This window comes from Phlebotomus papatasi, chromosome 2, assembly GCF_024763615.1.
Source record: "Phlebotomus papatasi isolate M1 chromosome 2, Ppap_2.1, whole genome shotgun sequence".
Lineage (NCBI taxonomy): Eukaryota > Metazoa > Arthropoda > Insecta > Diptera > Psychodidae > Phlebotomus > Phlebotomus papatasi.
The window spans coordinates 67,290,414-67,308,670 of record NC_077223.1 but is presented as its reverse complement, the minus strand read 5'-3'; the positions used below and the strand labels follow the sequence as shown (position 1 = coordinate 67,308,670).

The 18,257-nt window shown below is 33.6% G+C and overlaps 2 protein-coding genes across 3 annotated transcripts; one reads left to right on the top strand and one right to left on the bottom strand.

The window, feature by feature from the left end:
* Positions 1-277: 277 nt before the first annotated feature.
* On the bottom strand, positions 278-8,760 carry LOC129803945 (NEDD8-conjugating enzyme Ubc12). Of its 2 annotated transcripts, XR_008751914.1 has the most exons (6): positions 8,517-8,746; positions 8,297-8,430; positions 8,118-8,195; positions 7,957-8,046; positions 1,400-1,746; positions 930-1,087 (listed from the first exon to the last, which is right to left on the bottom strand). XR_008751914.1 is itself a non-coding variant. In XM_055850840.1 (5 exons), exons 1-5 carry the CDS (start codon positions 8,617-8,619, stop codon positions 1,606-1,608), a joined length of 546 nt encoding a protein of 181 aa, XP_055706815.1. In that variant the 5' UTR covers positions 8,620-8,760; the 3' UTR covers positions 278-1,605. The 2 variants fall into 2 exon arrangements, 1 of the variants encoding a protein (XP_055706815.1); XM_055850840.1 differs by having other exon boundaries at positions 278-1,746; positions 8,517-8,760.
* A 25-nt stretch (positions 8,761-8,785) lies between these two features.
* On the top strand, positions 8,786-18,191 carry LOC129803942 (ATP-dependent DNA helicase Q4). Its single transcript, XM_055850836.1, has 4 exons — positions 8,786-9,009; positions 9,077-11,380; positions 14,081-15,304; positions 17,715-18,191. The coding sequence occupies exons 1-4, from the start codon at positions 8,908-8,910 to the stop codon at positions 18,102-18,104; spliced, it is 4,020 nt and encodes a 1,339-aa protein (XP_055706811.1). The 5' UTR covers positions 8,786-8,907; the 3' UTR covers positions 18,105-18,191.
* Positions 18,192-18,257: the final 66 nt, after the last annotated feature.

The following is an 18,257-nucleotide window of genomic DNA, read 5'->3' as shown; positions in this document are numbered from 1 at the left end:
AAGCGAACGAAATTTCTTTTTAGATAAATAATTAAAAAAAAATAGAAAAAGGAATAAAAGTGCAAAAAATAGAGATATTTTTTTCGATGAAATTTCGTAAAGATAAAAATTTGCCAATTGTTTTTTAAAAAGCAATTTCGAAGTAGAAAAAAATTAGGAAAATGGGGTTAATTCATTTTAAAAATCTTTTTCACAACGATTTATATAAAAAAACTCATGATATTAGTGAAGTATAAAAAAAAATGCAGGGATTAATGCATTTATAAAAAGAGTTGTGTGCATTATTTTGTCCATTTATTTCCCATAATTTTTTTTGTCGCATTAAATAGAGATTAATTTATATCTTTTTTTTTTATTGTAATTTTTTTTTCTTTTCCAACAAAATACTTTGACCACAGAATTTTAAACGTTTCCTTCATCTTGTCTTATTTTTTTTATATAGATTCACAATTTGTCTTAAATATTAAAATGTCATCTTGATTTTCATTTTAAGCCCCGCCCCCTCCAAGAGATGAGAGTGAATATTTTTTTATGCAAATTAAAGAAAAAAGATTTACACATATTTATGTACAGAGATTTTGCAATTTTTGAAGCTGATTTTATAGGATGTTTTTTTTATTAAAATCCTTTAATATTACTAACTTTTTTTTTTTTCAAAAGACAATAATTGTTTTTTTAGTGAACTTTTCTTTGTGCAATTTCTATCAAGTATAACATTATGTTAATTATATTTTTTTCAAAAACTAATTTCAGAACTTCAAAAGTTGCTCTCTTTCCTTTATTTATAATTTAAAAAAAAGTTGAGATAATAAAGCGAAAATCTCATCTCTGAATTCTTTTTTCTTTTTATAGTTAAGGTGTTTTTCTTTTAAGGAAATAAACATTAATAATGCGTGTTCAAATAGTCTTAAGTTTGAATTTCTCTTTCATTTTGACGCTTTCTTTTTCCTTTTACTTCTTAACTCAGTGTTAAAATCATCTTTGTTAATTAAATTGTGTAAAATAAATTGGACTTTTTTTTTCTTCAAAACAACAAATTCTTATTTTTTTTCATTTAATTTTCAGAGTTAAAAAATAAAAGAAATCCCTGTTAAAAAAGAGAAATCCCGTATTCTTCACCATTCCTTTTATTTTTTTCGTCTAAGACAAGCAGGGGTTATTTTCTAAAATCTCATTTATATATTTTCTTAAATCTTAAATCTTATTTTGAATTTTTCCTTTTGAGGATAAAAGTGTTTCTATTTGTTTTTAAAGTCCCAGAGAAAATTGACAAAAAAACATCCAACTTTATTAGCATATTTTTTTTAAATTAAAAATGAAAAAGAGAAAAAAATAACCTAATCGAGTCAAAGTTGAAAGAATTAGCAAAGGGAAGAAAAGAATTATATTTTGTATTTACCAGAAAATTTTGTTTTATCCTCCAATAAACCTCCTGCAGTTTTATCTCCACATTTATCCATTTATCATCCTACTGTGTGTGTTTTTTTCTTATCATCTTCTTCCCCTCCGGCCAAGTCCATTCGTGGATTGTGGTTAAAATTTATATAGATGCGTCCAGCCAATCGTAATGAGGAGCAAATAGACGCAACACTTAAGATTTAGGTATCACTTGAGACAACGCTCAAAGTAGGTGTCTCCAATGTAATTTCCTCGCATCGCCTTGGCCACATTGTGCTCAAACAGCCGTCTATTTGTCTGCAGAATCTCAGCAGCTTCCTTATTCAGCGGATCCTCTGGATTGGGCTCCTACACGAGAGACATTTAAAAAGGAAACAAAAAGCAAATGTTAAGGTTGTCCTTTGTTCAATATTCAATCGATAGAACACAAGGGACGTCCCAGTCTAAAGTGCAACATTGAAAATCTAGCAACGAAATTGAAATGGAAAGTAACCCTGGATGCCATTTAAGAAATTCACAGTTGCAATAAAAGGAATAGAAGGGACATAGAGTACATAGAGAAATTTTGAACAGTACTTTAGAATTTTGAAATTTCTCTAATATTTCAGATGGGTAAAAAACATGAAAAAAGAGCTTTTCTTCGTGGTCTTCCTTCTTCTTTTATGGTGTCTACACACTAAAAGCAATTTTCGTCAAAAATTGCTTTTTTTTTTTATTTTGACGTTTCCGCCTACAATAGGGGAAATTTTCATTAAAAAAATCAGTTTTTTAAAGTTGCTCTTATAGTACAAGTGTGCTAATCCGGGCGCTTCGCTATCTGGATCGTTTACGACTAATCCACTTAAAATAATATTTTTATTTTTATTTTCGTAATATAGTCACTACAGTAACATAATATAACTATAGTCAAGTTTGAGAAAAAGCAAAAATAATATTTTTATCCATTAACCCTTTGACGACGAGAAACTTTTTATGGACTGAAAATCAACAATAAAAATTAAACTGAGAAACATATTCAATGATAAATCTTACATCTAACCTTGGAAAGTTCAATGGAATCTGATTCAGTGTATATTTTGTGCTTCTATGGACGATAGGGACAAAAATAGCCCAAAAATTTAAGAAATTTTCTGACGATACCAATCAATAATATTTTTCGCTTTCATGAAAAATATTACGTATGAGTATTGTAGTTTTTATTGCCAAAAGGGTTTTGCCTAAAAAAATTGGAAGTATAAAAAATAAATAAAATCAATTATTGATTTGAGAATTTAAAAATTCGACATTTTTGAGCTTAAATATTTACTACATAGCAAACAGTTAGACTTGCAAATAATATTCTATATTCCTCCAGCCTTCTACTTTACAATTATGTAAAGACATAAGAAAAAAATAACTTTAGGTAGTCAGGAAAAATTATTTTCTTTATGGGACACCGGTGTTCCAATCGTCCTTAAAGGGTTAAATAAGTGAGAGTAATCGACTCATTTCAATCTTGTGCCAGTTGGGTTCTTCACTAAAAATTTTCTAGCAGTGATATTTTCGCTAATGACAGCTGGTTGATTGAAAACATTTATTGTTTTTTCCTTGTGAAAAAAGTATTTTAAATCCAAAGGTTTAAATAAAAGTGAATTAGCGAAAAGGCGACCCAGTTAGTGCATGCTGACTTACTCCAGTATTATCATTATTTTATAAATTTTCTTGAATATTTTTGATATTTTTTTATATTATGTTTCTGAATGAAACAGTGAATAATTCTATGAATTTAGAAGAAGTAAAAAAGAATTTCATCAGTCCAAAAACAAGCGTTTAAGTAGCACTCTTCGGAAAACGATCCACTTACCCCACCTTACTATAGTGTGTAGAAACCTTTACCCATTAAGAACATCTAAAACAGTAGATAAATCGTCAGTTAAATCAGCATTTGTCGTAACTTCCTTTTAATAACTTTTCAGGAGACGAAATTTTCAGTTTAATATTATTTTTCTTAAAAATGAGCCCCGAATGCGATACTTTTGAGTCAAAATAATACAAGTGGCACTAATAAACTGTAAGTTAACTCGAGAAAATCTTTATGAAATTATTAAAAAGATGCAATATTGAGAAATATGTTATAAGAAACACAATAATATTTTATCGTAACTTCCATCGTTTATAAAGCCGTAACTTCCAATGTATGGAGATTCTGGAAGTTACGACAATTTTCTAAAATGCATTATATCAATTTGAATTATTCTAATGGTAATAAGCGCCATTATTTGACTAAATTATCAATAATATTGTTATCCCTGTCCCTAAAAGGTTTTATTTCATAAATTTTATTGAATAAATTTTGTGCGTCACGTCACTTGTTTTGTTTTGAATTAATGACAAATGGGTAGGGATTTTTTCTCACTTTTTTCTCGCAAATATTGAATTAAAATGATTTCATGTTACACTATTCGCACTGTCTTTCGATATTTGGAAGAGTTTATAAACGTTTTATTGAGAAATATTGCAATTTTGCTGCAGATTACAAGCCACGCAAACGAGCAAAAGAAGTTATGGAAAATGCTGATTATTGAAAATTTTGTATGGAAATTTATCGTAACTTCCCCAAAAATGGAATTTACGACAAATTCTGATAAATTTTTCTTAATTGGGCACTTACGATAATTTTTGTTTAAAATAATTTTTATTGGGCTTATAAAAGTTTCTTTTTCACAAGTGCGTTTAATAAACAAAATTACGCTGATTCCAAATACGTATATATCTCAAAATCGCAAAAATGAAGTTACGATAAATGCTGATTTAACTGACGAAATGTCAAAATTCAAAATTATACTTATTCTGTTCAAAGTTACTTCTTTGCATATTTGTACGCTAACTCAAATTTTAGCAAGTTATTATTTTTTTTGTACAATACATAGCACGGACAGGTAGGGCAGTGGGATTTGGAAACTTCGGGAAGTGTACCACGGATCAGAATGTTAAGAGACATGCTCCATATTTAGTTGAATATATGAGCCCTAAAAGACTTTTTGGTATACAGTAGAGTTCCTCAAATTTGAACATTTGGGGGGTATAGATGACATTTCTCACTCCTCAAATTTGAACAATATTTTCAAATATGTAGCGGAATTCATGTAAAATTCACTTTTCCTAAACTGAGGAAAATAACTTTAGAGAATTTTATCAATAAAATTTGTTGTTAAATAGGTGGAATTTGTTGAGGAAATTAATATAATACGACAATATTGAGGTAAAACCAGAGAAAAATAGTTCTAATTCAGACTCCATGCAAAATTTATTTTACTTAACCTCATATTTTACATTTTGAATGCAACCGTCCGTCGTTCAAATTTGAGGAACTCGACTGTATTTTCATATTTCAATGGGTATATTAGAGATCTATTTAACTATTTCCGTGTATTTATAGTTTTGCTATTTACGCAAATTAGTAATATGTAGGTTTGTTTAAGAGCTTTTGATTATAAAAAGCGACTTCCCTGACCCAGATCTACAAATAGTCGAAAATTTAATTTTAAAATAGCCATAACTCCATTTTTAATTGTAAGAATTTGACACTAGATGGTTATTTGGAAAGGTCTTCTTAAATACTACAATTCTTCAGAAAACCTCAAATTAATACGAGTTTTTAAAGAAGTGGTTAATCGAAAAAAAATCTCTTTTTGAAAATTCAAAGTAAAATATTTCAAAAACTAAAGGTTTTCGACAAAATTTTAGGTGAAATCGAGACCTTTCCAATGATAGTTCGCTCTGTTTATCATTTAGATCGCTCAGAATAAGAAACGAATAACTCTCAGTAAGCAAATTTTACAGGAGAGTGATTTGAAGCGGAGATTTCACATGCATATAGAGGATGTTTGAGATTTAAAATCTCTATAACTTTGAAATTAATTATCTTTCAAGTATAATATTCACAGGGAAGGTAGAGGGCATAAAGATGTATCCAAAAAGCGAATAGAAGGAATTTTGTAAAAAATCGAGTTTACTGCTCTACAACATTGCAGGAGATTATTCGGGGAGAGTCTTCGGATAATTTGTGAATTTACTCTAGCAAACGTTAAAAATATCAAATAGACTAATTTTTGATAGGAAATTTATTCCTCTACAAATTTGTCGAAGGTAATTTTTCTCTATCTTAACGAGAAATGTGCTTAAATTGAGCTAATCAGTATTGATATTTCTTGTAAGCCAAATATTCCAAAAATAGGGCTCAAAATTTCATTATTTTTTTTTATTTTACATAATTCTTCCTCAAATCCCTTGAAACTTTGTAAGTTTAAGAAGGTTCATAAAGGCTATCTATAATAAAAATTTTAAGCCTCAGTCTCTTTTATTTTAGAAAATAGTGAATATTGAAATTTTCGTTTTGACAAATTGTGCCCCAGTCTCCTCTACATTAAAAAACACTGTAAAAAATAAACTTTAATTTCATCGTAGATAAATAGAAACAGTGATATAAATTTTCAAATTTTAGAAAATAAAAAAAATAAAAATGAATTATATCAAAAAATTTAAAACATGCCCGGGATAGGGTAAATTAAGCTAATTCAAAACCTGTTCCAAATGGAAATTTTTCGCTACTCCAAATGGAAACATCATTTTTTCCATAATAAATACAGTACTAAATTATTATTTATATATTTTTCTATACCACAGTTTCATTATTTAGTTAATTTTGCTGCAAATAAAGCGAAAATCCATTCATATTCACAAATTTTAATTTGTTAATTTCTCAGAAAAATTAAAAGTGTACCTTTTCACCATCGAATTTTTCATTGATCGACCATGTTTTCCAATGAAAAACACAATGGGGTGATTGTTGTTTATTCGTTTTGTTTAATATTTATGTCATATTTCTGGCTAATTTTGGTTAAATTAAGTGCTAATCTTTATTGTTGACGGTACGTGAAGATTTCAAATGAAATAATTACCTATTTCGTAAACAAAAATGGTTTTTCTGAAGTGTCTGCAAATGCTTCAATAGGAAACCCCGGAAATATGATTTTTTTGGACAGATTTTCTTATTGTTTTAGATGAGAAAGGAGAAGAGACCAGGAATAAGAACAAATCCTGCACTCAAGAGCAACTCAACAAGGTTTTCGAAACCTTTCGTCGCGGTTTCACTTACACTGTTTGTCTCCAATTAGAAACATTCCCTTGTCTCCATTTGGATTAATTTGTATGCAATAGCAGCATTTTATACTGGCGTATTTTTCTTGTATTTAAAAAGTTCTCAAATTATATTTAAAGAATTTTCACTGAACAGTAACATTCTAGAAGAGTCAAGCAGCAAATTTATGTAATTCTATTCAGAAAAAATATGAACTTAATGTGTTGAATCTTCTGGCTAAGTTAAAATGTCTGGAAATGGTTTTGAATTAGGACATTTAGGGGAGACCGGGGTACCTATAGCCAGGGGTAAAAGTAGACAGTGGATTTTTCTCGTTTTTCTTAAAATGTACATCGAGCAAAGTATTTTTTAATGAAAGTAGGAACACATCCCCATATTCCCAGAAATATTTATAACTCTGATCCTGTTATCCTACAATTTAGAAGCATTTTTATAAAATGGGTATAAAATTGTAGTTTTGATGTTACAGTTTTTGGACCAGCATTTGGTTTTCTGAGTTTCTAGTCAAGATTTCATAGTTTTACCTCGTTTCTGGTTTAATAAACCTAATTAAAAAATATTTTTCACTTGGATAATAATTATCCACTTTTTTATACAAGATGGTAAACACTGAAACAGCCCTCGGGGCAGTTGTAGTCACTCTTCCGTGGCGGGCTAAAACTTTCAATGATTTTTCACTAATAGATGGATAATTGTTAGATGAAAAAGTACTATTGATATTTCAAGCAATATTGCCATTTGTATGAGCAACTTGAGAAATAGATTTTTTCAGAATGTTTGCATTAATTTTGCCACAATTACAAAAATGTCATAAAAAAGTTGGCTAAAGCCTTTTTCTTTAGGTTTAAATGACATATTTAGCATCAGTGGGCTTCAGTGTATCAAGCGAAACAATATTTGGTATCTCCAGTTTAAAAGTTCATCTGGGAAACTAGTGGCAATTAGTACCCCAAAAGTGGCTATTTCTACCCAGGCAGGGGTAAGTGTAGCCAATGTGCAGTACTTTTTTCATTATCCTCTCAAGAAAAAGCCAAGGATTTTAGAGCTTTGAACTACACTGTTTCATATAGCCAATATCCTAATGCTACTTATGAAACATAAATATATTAGACAAAACTTATCATTTTTCCACAAGCTACTCGCGAAAAAAAAAGCTTCATTTGCTGGCTAATTCTACCCCTGTCTCCCCTACCCTAAAGGGATTTCAGATTTGAGATTTTTTAATGGCCCTCTACCAAGTTTTAGCATTCTCGTTTTAGATGCCTACAAAAAGCCTAATTTTGTCGCACAGTTTTATCAAGCTATTAAAATTGAATTTACCATTTACATGAAAAGTAAAAAAATAAAAAAATAATGAAATACTAAAAAAATGTTACACGACTATTGAATGGGATGCGCGAAATTTTTGGCTCACTTACCAGGAAGAGATATTGCAATCCGTAGACGATGGAATTGATTGTTAGGACAGGTTTCCAGTCCTCGCGCAGGATGTTTAAGCAGACGTTACCCTGAAAGTCAAACAAACACAAATTCGCATCAAAAAAGGGCTCAAAAGTGCATTGAAAGTCACAGGAAATACCTCGAGGTCAATGTTGGGATGGTAGACTTGTGTCTCACATTTCACCTTTGGTGGTTCATGTGGATAGTTCGGACCAACCTGGAACAACAAAGAAGACCATTGAGTATCGCTAGAAACCCCAAAACCAAAAATACCAGCTCCAAAAGATCCTCTTTTTGAGGTTTTTCTCAAATGTTTACCTTAAAATTAAAGACAAAACATCCCCCTTTGTAGAATCCCTCATCTGGACAGATGACCAATTTGAAATTCAGCAAGTCATCCGTATCCGGAAATTCCGTAGTGCATGTTTTTGGCAAATTCAGTTCATTGATGTCTGCAATGGGGAGGAATTTTGTTGGCAACAAAATTTTTTGGGGGTCTTTTTTTTGATGACCAATGGTGGACAAGATGTTGACAAACCTTTCTGAATTCTCAGATGAGCTGCACTCTTTTTCTGTGTACTGGACTTTGGTGTGGCCTCTCCGTCCTTTTTCTGCTGCTTCAGTGTAAATAGCTTAATCATCTTCCACGTGAGTGTCTTTTTTCAGCCCCAGAAACAACCACAGCTTTAGAAATTTATCGAGAAATTTGAGGATTTTTATTCCTTCCCTCTCTCGCGAACACGATAAATTTTTGACAGACACTTTTTTCGGAGATCCATTTTCGAAAAGCCTTTTCGAACATCCAACTGCCACTTTTTCGAAGTCTCCGTGGCACAGAAATTTGCGCGGTTTTTACCAATTCACAGACTCGCGGAATAGGGCAATTTGGCTAATTTTCCGTAAAAATATTTGACTAAAGTGCAAGTGAAATGAGTTCCGGGGATATTCAGAATAAGCTCAACAAGTACAAACTGAAAGTGAAGCTGTGGGAGAAGGAATTCAAGGAGAAAAACAAACGGATACCATCAAAGGTTAGGTCAATGACATTTCAATTGTGTTGGCAAAAAACTAATTTTTAGCATTTGAAACCAATTTTAGCATGATATAAAGGAAGCAGGAAGGGAGATTAAAGATGCCTACAAGATGTACTACAAGATTACCACTTCCCTACTCAGCAATACCCTGACAGATGCCCTAGAAGACGATGATGACGATGGGAGTCCTTCTAGGGAGGCTTTCCGGGAGATATCATTCTCCTCACCCAGCAAGACAGATCCCCAAGATTCTTCAAACAGTGACATCAATATTTCATCCACCAGCAGGGATTTACCGACCCAGGAAGCTCTGGTAAGTGGAGACAATGTTAAAGTATGGGGAAGTCATTTGTGCAAGAAAGCCAAAGTATCAAAGACTCAGCCAGTCGGGAAGACTAAAATTACCCTGGCTAGCAAATTGGGATCATCAATGAACTTTGCCAAGAGAAACCCTAGAAAATCTTTCAGTAGGATCAATTCCACAGCCTCAGAAAAAGGGGAAAATTCTCGGTCTATTGCATCTCCCACAGACATTCCGGACTTTGAGACACTTTTGTCTCAGAGATCCACTCAAATACCAGACATTGTGGCTCCAGAGAGCGATAAGATATCCCTGAATGTGGAGAAGAACTTTGATCCGGGTTGGATTGAGAGATGTGGAGGAGAAACTGGAGAAGATACGCGTGAAATTGACCCTTCTCAGTTTGCCTCAAAGCTCAATGTTAATTCATCTGAAAGGCTAACTTTTGGGCTTTCCATGGGGAATATATCTAAATCAGCGACAGAATCATCCTCCACAGTTACCAGCAGAGTGTCCAAGGAAGCAGATTCCGATGGATCTGTCGTGGAAGACAGTGAAGATGAAGCTGTTATCTTCAGTCAACAATCCGTAAGACATGTACTCAAGAAACGCAAAGTTTTCAGTTCAATTCACAATCGTCAGGCCAGGGAGAATGAAAGAATAAAAGCTGAACAGGAAGAGGCCAAAAAGAAGCTTGAGCAGCAAGTTCGGTCCATTCAGGAATCTCAAAAAATCCCCAAGAAATCTCGCAGGAAAACACGTGGAAAGAACGATGTGAATTATAAAGAAGATTATTCTGATGAAGATTCCCTCGAAAATGACGCATTCGAACCCTCAAAGACCAGAGCAAGGACTCAGCAGAAGCTCAAGAAGCAGAAAAAAGATGAACTCCTCCCGGAAACATCCACAAATGACCAATACCTTCCTCCTTTGGACACAGAATTCACAAAGAAAATTCCCCGAGTGGGAGAGAAATTCCTGTCAGAGAGTGAAAAACTCTTCAGCAGTTACATCAGACAAACTTTGCCGGAAGATCCTCTGAGCAAAGAGCCACAGAAATCTTCCAGAAAAGCCCAGGAAAGAGACAAACTGCAGCAGAAAGTTTCTTCAGGGAAGGCCAATGAGAATTTCGTGAAGATCAACATGAAGAAGAAGGTTTTTGTGCGTGGAAAGAAGACCCTGAACTTTTCGAAATACAAGAAAACCCTCTGGAGGAGGAAGAAAGCTGCCGCACTCTTAGATGACAGGGGATGCGATGGTGAAGAATTTAAATGTTTTGAATGTGGAGCTACTGGACATTTTGCCTCCAAATGTCCCAGAAAGGAGAATTTTCCAAGTGCTCCCGTAACAGAAGAAGCCGATCATGAGGATTCTGTGGAGGAATCTGCCCTACAGACTCTCGAGGATGCAGCCAATTGTGCAAAAATTGCTGAAGAAAATTCCGAAGAATCTACAAATTACCTGGAAGCTTCAGAAATGGAAGCAGTGGCGAAGGAACTGGAAAAATCTTTCAATGAAGATACCCAGGAAGTTGTTTATTCCCTCACAACGGACGGACAAATCCCAGAAACGCTTCCAGAAGTCACAGAAGCTCTCCATCAATTTGGACATGCAGCCTTCCGTTCTGGCCAGGAGAGAGCTATCATGAGGATTCTCTGTGGACTCTCCACTCTTGTCACTCTCAATACCGGCAGTGGCAAATCCCTTTGCTACCAACTGCCTGCTTTGCTCTACAGTCGCCACGGTAAAGGGATGACTCTCGTTATCTCTCCTCTGGTTTCCCTCATGGAGGACCAAGTCAGTGGAATTCCCAACTTTATAAACGCCAGATGTCTGCACACTAACCAAACGCCCAAGATGCGTCAGCTGGTGATTCAGGAGCTGAAAGAGGGACGTGTGAATTTGCTAATGGTATCTCCGGAAGCAGTTGCTTACGGTGACAAAAAGTCCGAGTTTGGACAGATTCTAAGTTCTCTCCCAAGGATCGGCTTTGTGTGCATTGATGAGGCTCATTGCTTGTCCCAATGGAGTCACAACTTCCGGCCCAGCTACCTCATGCTCTGCAAGGTCAGTAAAAAGTCCTTTTTCGCCCATTTTCGATCGTTACAAAATCTTTTGAAAATATTTTGAACAGAGTTGAAAGATCTCTACGATTTCTAGACAAAAGATTTTATAATATTTTTTTTTATGTTTTTCTCAATTTCCTTGTGATATTTTTCTAAAAAACAGTTAACGCATAATTTATGCATTAAATTAAAATTTCTTTGACCTGTATTAAAATGTAATTACATTTCGAGAAGTATTAACCTCTTTCGTAGATTTTGGAACTCTGAGTACGGAAAGGAAAATATTATTATTCTGAAAAAAAAAAAACACTTCTTTTTAATTATTTAAAGCCGATAAAAATCCATACTTGTGGGTAATTTCAAATTACAAGGATTATCTAATTCTAAGATATTTTTTGTAGGACCTCGCTTAATTCCTGAGCTAAGATATTATTGATCGAAAAATCGTAAAATATGCCTCTGGTACACCTTTTAGGTCAGGAAAATTTCACATAATCTAAATTCACATCCCTTTATTTCTTAAAATCTTTGCATGTATCCTACTGTTTCGGATTTTTCCTCTTCATTTGAACGTCATAACAAATTCAATTTAGTTCAATCTAATTTTGAGACCGAAGGAGTGGAATAGACATAATAAACCGTTTGAGAAAGGAAGGGTCGCGAATTTTATTTTCATGAAATTATACCGAGCTAAAAAGTGTGCCAGAGGTAATAGGTTTGCTGCTTAACGCTCCTTGGAAATTACAAGGGGTCAACTTACTTTTTTGCGATTTTGAAATTCTAATGCACTTAGAAAGACAATTTAATAAATTTTCAGATGTTATAAGTCATTAAATTTCGTTATTAGAAAAGCTTTTCAAAATTTTAATCTTTTTGATTACTAGCATAATTTTGTTTCAAGTAAAGGGGCACAAAATATATTCATCGTTCAAATTTTTGTGAAACAGGGGACTAACTCAAGCAAGTTGATCCCTTGGCATTCTAATTTCAGCAAAATTTGCACATCATTTAGAACGATAAGGAGCTAACTCATTAAAAAACATATTTTGAAAGGTAAAAATATAAAAGTTTCGATGTTTATATTAGTGTTCATACAAATAGAAAAGAAATAAATTGTTTTTGTTCAGTCATTAAATTGAGATACTTAATTACACAAAGTTGAATCTTTCATGCTGTCCCCTTAAAAATGGACGAAAATTAGTTGACCCCTTGTAATTTCCAAGGAGCGATATGCTACAGTCCCGAAAGAGTTATGAGAACTTTTTTTAGCCAATTCTAGTGGAAAAGAAAAGGGCATTGTTATGATCCCTCTGATGACTAGATAGAAATTTTTATTTTATTTGAATCTGTAGTGTAAGGTTTGAAACAATTGTAAAAGTCAATCTCGAGAGAGTGATCCGAGAGAGAGAGAAAGAGATCTTCTTGAAGGAGGTTGAAAACGCGGCTATAAAAGAGCGAAGGATACCTCCAACTTGCTCTTTTCCGCTCAGCTGCCATCAAGTCAAGTTAGTCAAAAGATAGTGCCGCAGTAAAAGCTTTTCCCTCAAACCACAGTGATTGTTTCACGATTATAAGTACGAGTGTTCACTCGATATACGTCAGAATCTACTTGAATAAAAATAAAAATAAAAAATAAAAAAAATGAGAAAAGTCTTGAGCTAAAGTGCTATATTCCCTAAAATATAAAGGACTCAGTTTAATATCTCACACATCAGTTGTCTGAACTAATATACTAGCCTAGTATTACTAGGTCGTCTAATAAGTTTGCGGATTTTTTCCATAGATCGTAGATATAAATTTCAAGTAAATACACAAAATATCCAGAGTTGGTCCTCGCTAGTTACATTTTTTTTAACCATCTCTCTGGCAATACGGATATCGTGGTGATAACACAAGTTATCTTTCGACCTCAAAGAGCAGGGGCGGTAGTATATCTAATCTGTTCTGATGCTGTTTTTGATCATAGAAGTGCGAGGCCATAGAGAACTCTTTCATATTTTTTGACCCATTTCGGCCATTTTTCAGCAATGAATTGTCCAAATTTATCGGTTGTTATCGACATTGGCGCCCAACGACAATATAGCTCAGTTTCAGCAGCTTGTACTGAATGATTCCCTGCTAGTACCGCCAAATGCTTAGCATTGACTTCTTTCCGAAGAATTTGGTTGTTTTGTCGATTTTGATACTTTGCAAAATTTACAATGTAAATTTTAGAATTTTTATCGCTTTGATTTTTGTAAAGCTTGAGAGTATCTTGCCAAGTCATGTTTAACGCATGCCCGAAAGATAACTTAATCATTTACATCCAATAATGCAGATCGGCATCATTGTTTTTGACCTGTCTGACCTCTGCTTTGCATCAAAATCACCATTTTGTAAGCAATTTATCCCATTTTTACAGTTGATTCTCTATGGAATATTTTCGCCGTAGGCCTTTTTGACCAAATAACGAATTTTCCTTGATTTTTTTTCTGAACACAAAGTGCTGAAGTAGTATTTCCCACAATTATAGTTTTTTGGTTCAAAATTCTATTTGAATAGAAAAATATTGATTGAAAAACATGTTTTGTCCTTATCTTGATATTTTAGATATTTTCAGGTATATTATACCAAGCTTTTTTTAGAGTATTTTAAAATAATTGCATTTAAAAAAAGTCTGTAGGTTTCATCATGCTCCTGTCTTATCCTTTTGAATTTTCAGATCCTCAGAGAAAAGCTCAAAGTATCCTTAATCTTGGGTTTGACAGCAACTGCCACAAATCTCACGAGAGATGAAATTGTGCGTCAAATAGGAGTCCCAGATGGGATAGCTGGAGTCATTAGTGATATTCCTCTCCCAAATAATCTAATTCTAACAGTATCTACAGACGTTAAACGAGAAGATGCACTGATCAAACTTCTGGACACCGCTCCATTTGCCGGAAATTCAGTAATTATATACTGTACTCGGAGAGAGGATTGTGAACGTGTGGCAACGGCTATTAGAGTGGCAATGGGTGATGTACCGACATCATCAAGGAAAAGGAAGCGCACAAACTGGTTGGCCGAAGTATATCATGCAGGAGTAGCTGCTTCTCGTCGACGGACCATTCAAAATGCATTTATGAGTGGAGAATTGAAAATTGTAGTGGCAACAATTGCCTTTGGGATGGGTATTAACAAACCAGATATCCGAGCAGTTATTCATTTCAATATGCCCAAAAACTTTGAAAGTTACGTCCAGGAAATTGGACGAGCAGGGAGAGATGGTATTGAAGCACGTTGTCATCTTTTCCTAGATCCCAAACGGAGAGATAAAATTGAGCTTCAGAGATTTATTTATGCAAATTCTTTAGATCGTTTTACACTTCGACGACTTTTGCAGAAGATATTTGTTCCTTGTGCTTGTCAGAAAGACGGACGCAGAGAATCCTGCCCAGGGCATGAAATAGCCTTTTCAGTGGAAGCTACTGTTCAGGCACTGGATATTCCGGAGGAGAACATCTCCACTCTCCTTTGCTACTTAGAACAACATGTGGAGTCAATAGAAATTCTAAGCAAAGCGTATGTGAGATGTCGGGTTTTCTCCTATGGAGGAGCCGAACAACTCAAAAAAGTCGCAAAATCCTGTCCACCTCTTGCCATGGCCATTTCAATAGGGATTAAAGAGGGAAAATTCCGACCTGATGATAACAGTATAGAGTTTTCAACAGTAGACGTAGCTGCAGCTTTGGGATGGGACAGTGGAATTGTAAAGTACCAGTTGAAGAATTTGGAATGGATCAAGATTAATAATAGCAGTAGGAGGACAACAATTTCTGTTCAGTTTGACGATATTGGCTTTCGTATTCGTGCTCCTGGAAATTTTACTGACGAACAGATGGACAATATCCTGGAAATGCTGATTAACAGGGTGGCTCAACAGGAAAATCTCGAAATTTATCAGGTTAGTCAAAAAATTTCAGGTAATAAAAAAATTGGAAAGTTTCACCTTGATTTCTGAGTCATTCAAATGTCCAAATTATCGTATGAACTTTCCCTCAGGTAGATATAATCATTTTACTTGTTGAAGTGTATTACTCAATTGGATAACTTTACCCGGAACTGATTTTCGGCAACTGGCCTCTAACGACCAAGCGATTTAATTAATTAATTTATCCATAAGTTTTTTTTGCACAACGATGAAATCTTTTCTTTTCGGCATTTTTAAGGCTTCATAGAGGTCCTTTTTTTGACATTTGTCTCATGTTTCGTGGGTATTTGTGATACATGCGTCTCAAGGACTATTTGTCTTCAGCTGTGACGCGGATTCAATTCATTTTGCTTCTTTATTTTAAGAGTCATATACCATCCTAACGTTTTATAATGCTGACAGTACCCGTGTATCGACTTTTTTCAAAACTCAAAAGATTTTGGGGGAAAGTGTGTTTACCTTCGGACGACTCAAACTTCGAACAATTCATTTTTTTCAATATGTTTTTGATGAATTTGACCCACTATAATATTACATTTCAATAGCTATAGCCTAATGCCTCAAATTTCCTAAAAAAAACCATGAGTGAAATTCATTTAGATTTATAACAAAAAAAAAATACTTGTACGAAACTTGAGTCGTTTGAATGTAGCGCGCCTTCACGTAATCACATTCGGGTTTTGAAGGGCTTCAAAGAAAGGGGATAGGGTAGTTTCTCGCATTCAGTCTCTTCGAAAATACACATCTTTGGGATAATGAATGATTCGAAATTGTGATATTTAGTTTAATTAATTTGAATATTGCTCCTATTTGTTTAGCAAATGGATCTTGAAAAAAAGTTTATTTGCGTGAAACTGTACTAACCCTCCCCTAGCTACACTGAGTTCCATCTCGGATTAAAAAAAATATATGCAGGCTGTCCAGTCCAGAACAGTTTCCAAGTTATAGCGATCCAAATTTAGTTGCAGTTCAATTGATTCACCCTGTATTCATAAAATTTAACGCCTACGAATATCTTAAGATATCTTTTTGTTCACGAAATAGGTAATTATTTTATTCGAAAACTTCACGTACCGTTAACAATAAAGATTAGTACAGAATTTAACTAAAATTAGCCATAAATATGACATAAATGTTAAACAAAACGAATAAAGAACAGTCACTTTATTGTGTTTTTCATGGGAAAACATGGTCAATCGATGAAAAATTCGATGGTGCAAAGGTACACTTTTAATTTTTCTGAGAAAATTACCAAATTAAAATTTGTGAATATGAATGGATTTTCGCTTTATTTGGAGCAAAGTTAACTAAATAATGAAACTGATGTAAAGAAAATATATAAATATGATAATTTAATACTGTTTTTATCATGAAAATAATGAATTTTCCATTTGGAGTAGCGAAAAGTTTCCATTTGGAACAGGTTTTGAATTAGCTTAATTTACCCTAATGTGTTCAGTGATTTTAGATATTAACACTTTAAAACCCGAGCCAAAAAATCACGTAAAATTACCAAACTGGCATAAAATGCCAGAGCAGATATTCTCAACAAAAAACCAATTTTTCAATATTTTTTCATTCCGTAAGACTTCTGCAGCAGTTCTAGGACTCATAAATTCATTTCCCAATAAATATTTTCCCATTTTCCTGTCATTTTTATATAAATTTTCTGAAAATTGACCTTTACAGATTTTCGTAGCGAAAAGCCTATTTCTATTGAATTTCCTTTTTCCTAGCAATTTGGCAAGAATCTTAGAACACATATCTATATATTTTCCTGTAAAATTTTCAAATTCTCATATATAGTTTGTGCTTTTGTTTAAGAAAATTTTATGTGAAATTCCAACAGGGAATCGAAAACAAAAAACAAAGCATAAAGTGAATTTTCACCATATTTTTCTTTACAGTACCACTCTACGATAATTCTAGGTCTAATATTATTTTTTTTAACCATTATTTTAATATTTTCATGTATTTTTTGCGATTTTTTTCGAATCGTGACAAAACTCAAAAAATGTTAACATTTTTAGGTTATGTAATATAAGGCAATCAAATGTCAATTTATGATGCCAACTCCATATAAAAAAGTGGCATTTTGGTTTTTTGGTTTTTCCAATTTTTTAAATATTAGAAAATTTATCAACTATTTATTCTACTAAACGAAAGTTAATTAAATTCTCTATACATTTGTATTATCACTTTAGTATAATATTAAATGGAATTTATACTATGAAGCTCCAAACTTAAAATTGGAGTAAAATGCCACTTTGGGATTTTAAGTGTTAAACAAAATCAAAATCTTTTATCCTTATCTATGCAAAAACAACTCTAAAATTTGCTTTTAGAAAAAAAATCATGATTTCTAATTATATGCATTTTCTAGCTTCAAAGCATCTTCGAGGGTCTTACCTCTGTTGCCTTGCCAAATGTGGCCAGTGTCCTGAACCGGGATTGCCTTGAATCCTCTGAGAAATTGAAGACGATTATCCGGGAATATTTTGAGAGGACGCAAGTGGGCAAAATTGAGGTGACTGAAGATCCAGATGACACCACAGACGAACAACTTGAACGAGACATCCGCTATATGGTGGCAAATTACCCAGACACCAGCTTCACGGGAAGATCTCTGGCCAGAATCTTCCATGGTATCTCCAGTCCCAATTTCCCGGCCATCGTGTGGGGACGCTGCAAGATGTGGCGGGCACACAATCTCACCAATATCCATCGTATTATCGATCTGGGAAATGCAATCATACTGAAGATGAGGATGTAGGAGGGTGGAGACAGAGTCTGGGAATTTTTGGGAATGCTGAGCTAAATGTGTTGACCATTAAAAACGGCGTGATTTTGAAAGTTTGAATGGCGGAGTTTGAGGAACTTTCCGACCGCAGCGCCAATTCGATTGAGTTTCTGCGATTTGCCACGA

Coding starts and splice junctions, on each gene's coding strand:
- LOC129803942 (XM_055850836.1), top strand. CDS start 8,908: ATGAGTTCCGGGGATATTCAGAATAAGCTCAACAAGTACAAACTGAAA. Junction 9,010..9,076: donor ACAAACGGATACCATCAAAG/GTTAGGTCAATG, acceptor AACCAATTTTAG/CATGATATAAAGGAAGCAGG. Junction 15,305..17,714: donor AAAATCTCGAAATTTATCAG/GTTAGTCAAAAA, acceptor TGCATTTTCTAG/CTTCAAAGCATCTTCGAGGG.
- LOC129803945 (XM_055850840.1), bottom strand. CDS start 8,619: ATGATTAAGCTATTTACACTGAAGCAGCAGAAAAAGGACGGAGAGGCC. Junction 8,047..8,117: donor ATCCCAACATTGACCTCGAG/GTATTTCCTGTG, acceptor TTTGACTTTCAG/GGTAACGTCTGCTTAAACAT. Junction 1,747..7,956: donor GATTGCAATATCTCTTCCTG/GTAAGTGAGCCA, acceptor TCTCTCGTGTAG/GAGCCCAATCCAGAGGATCC.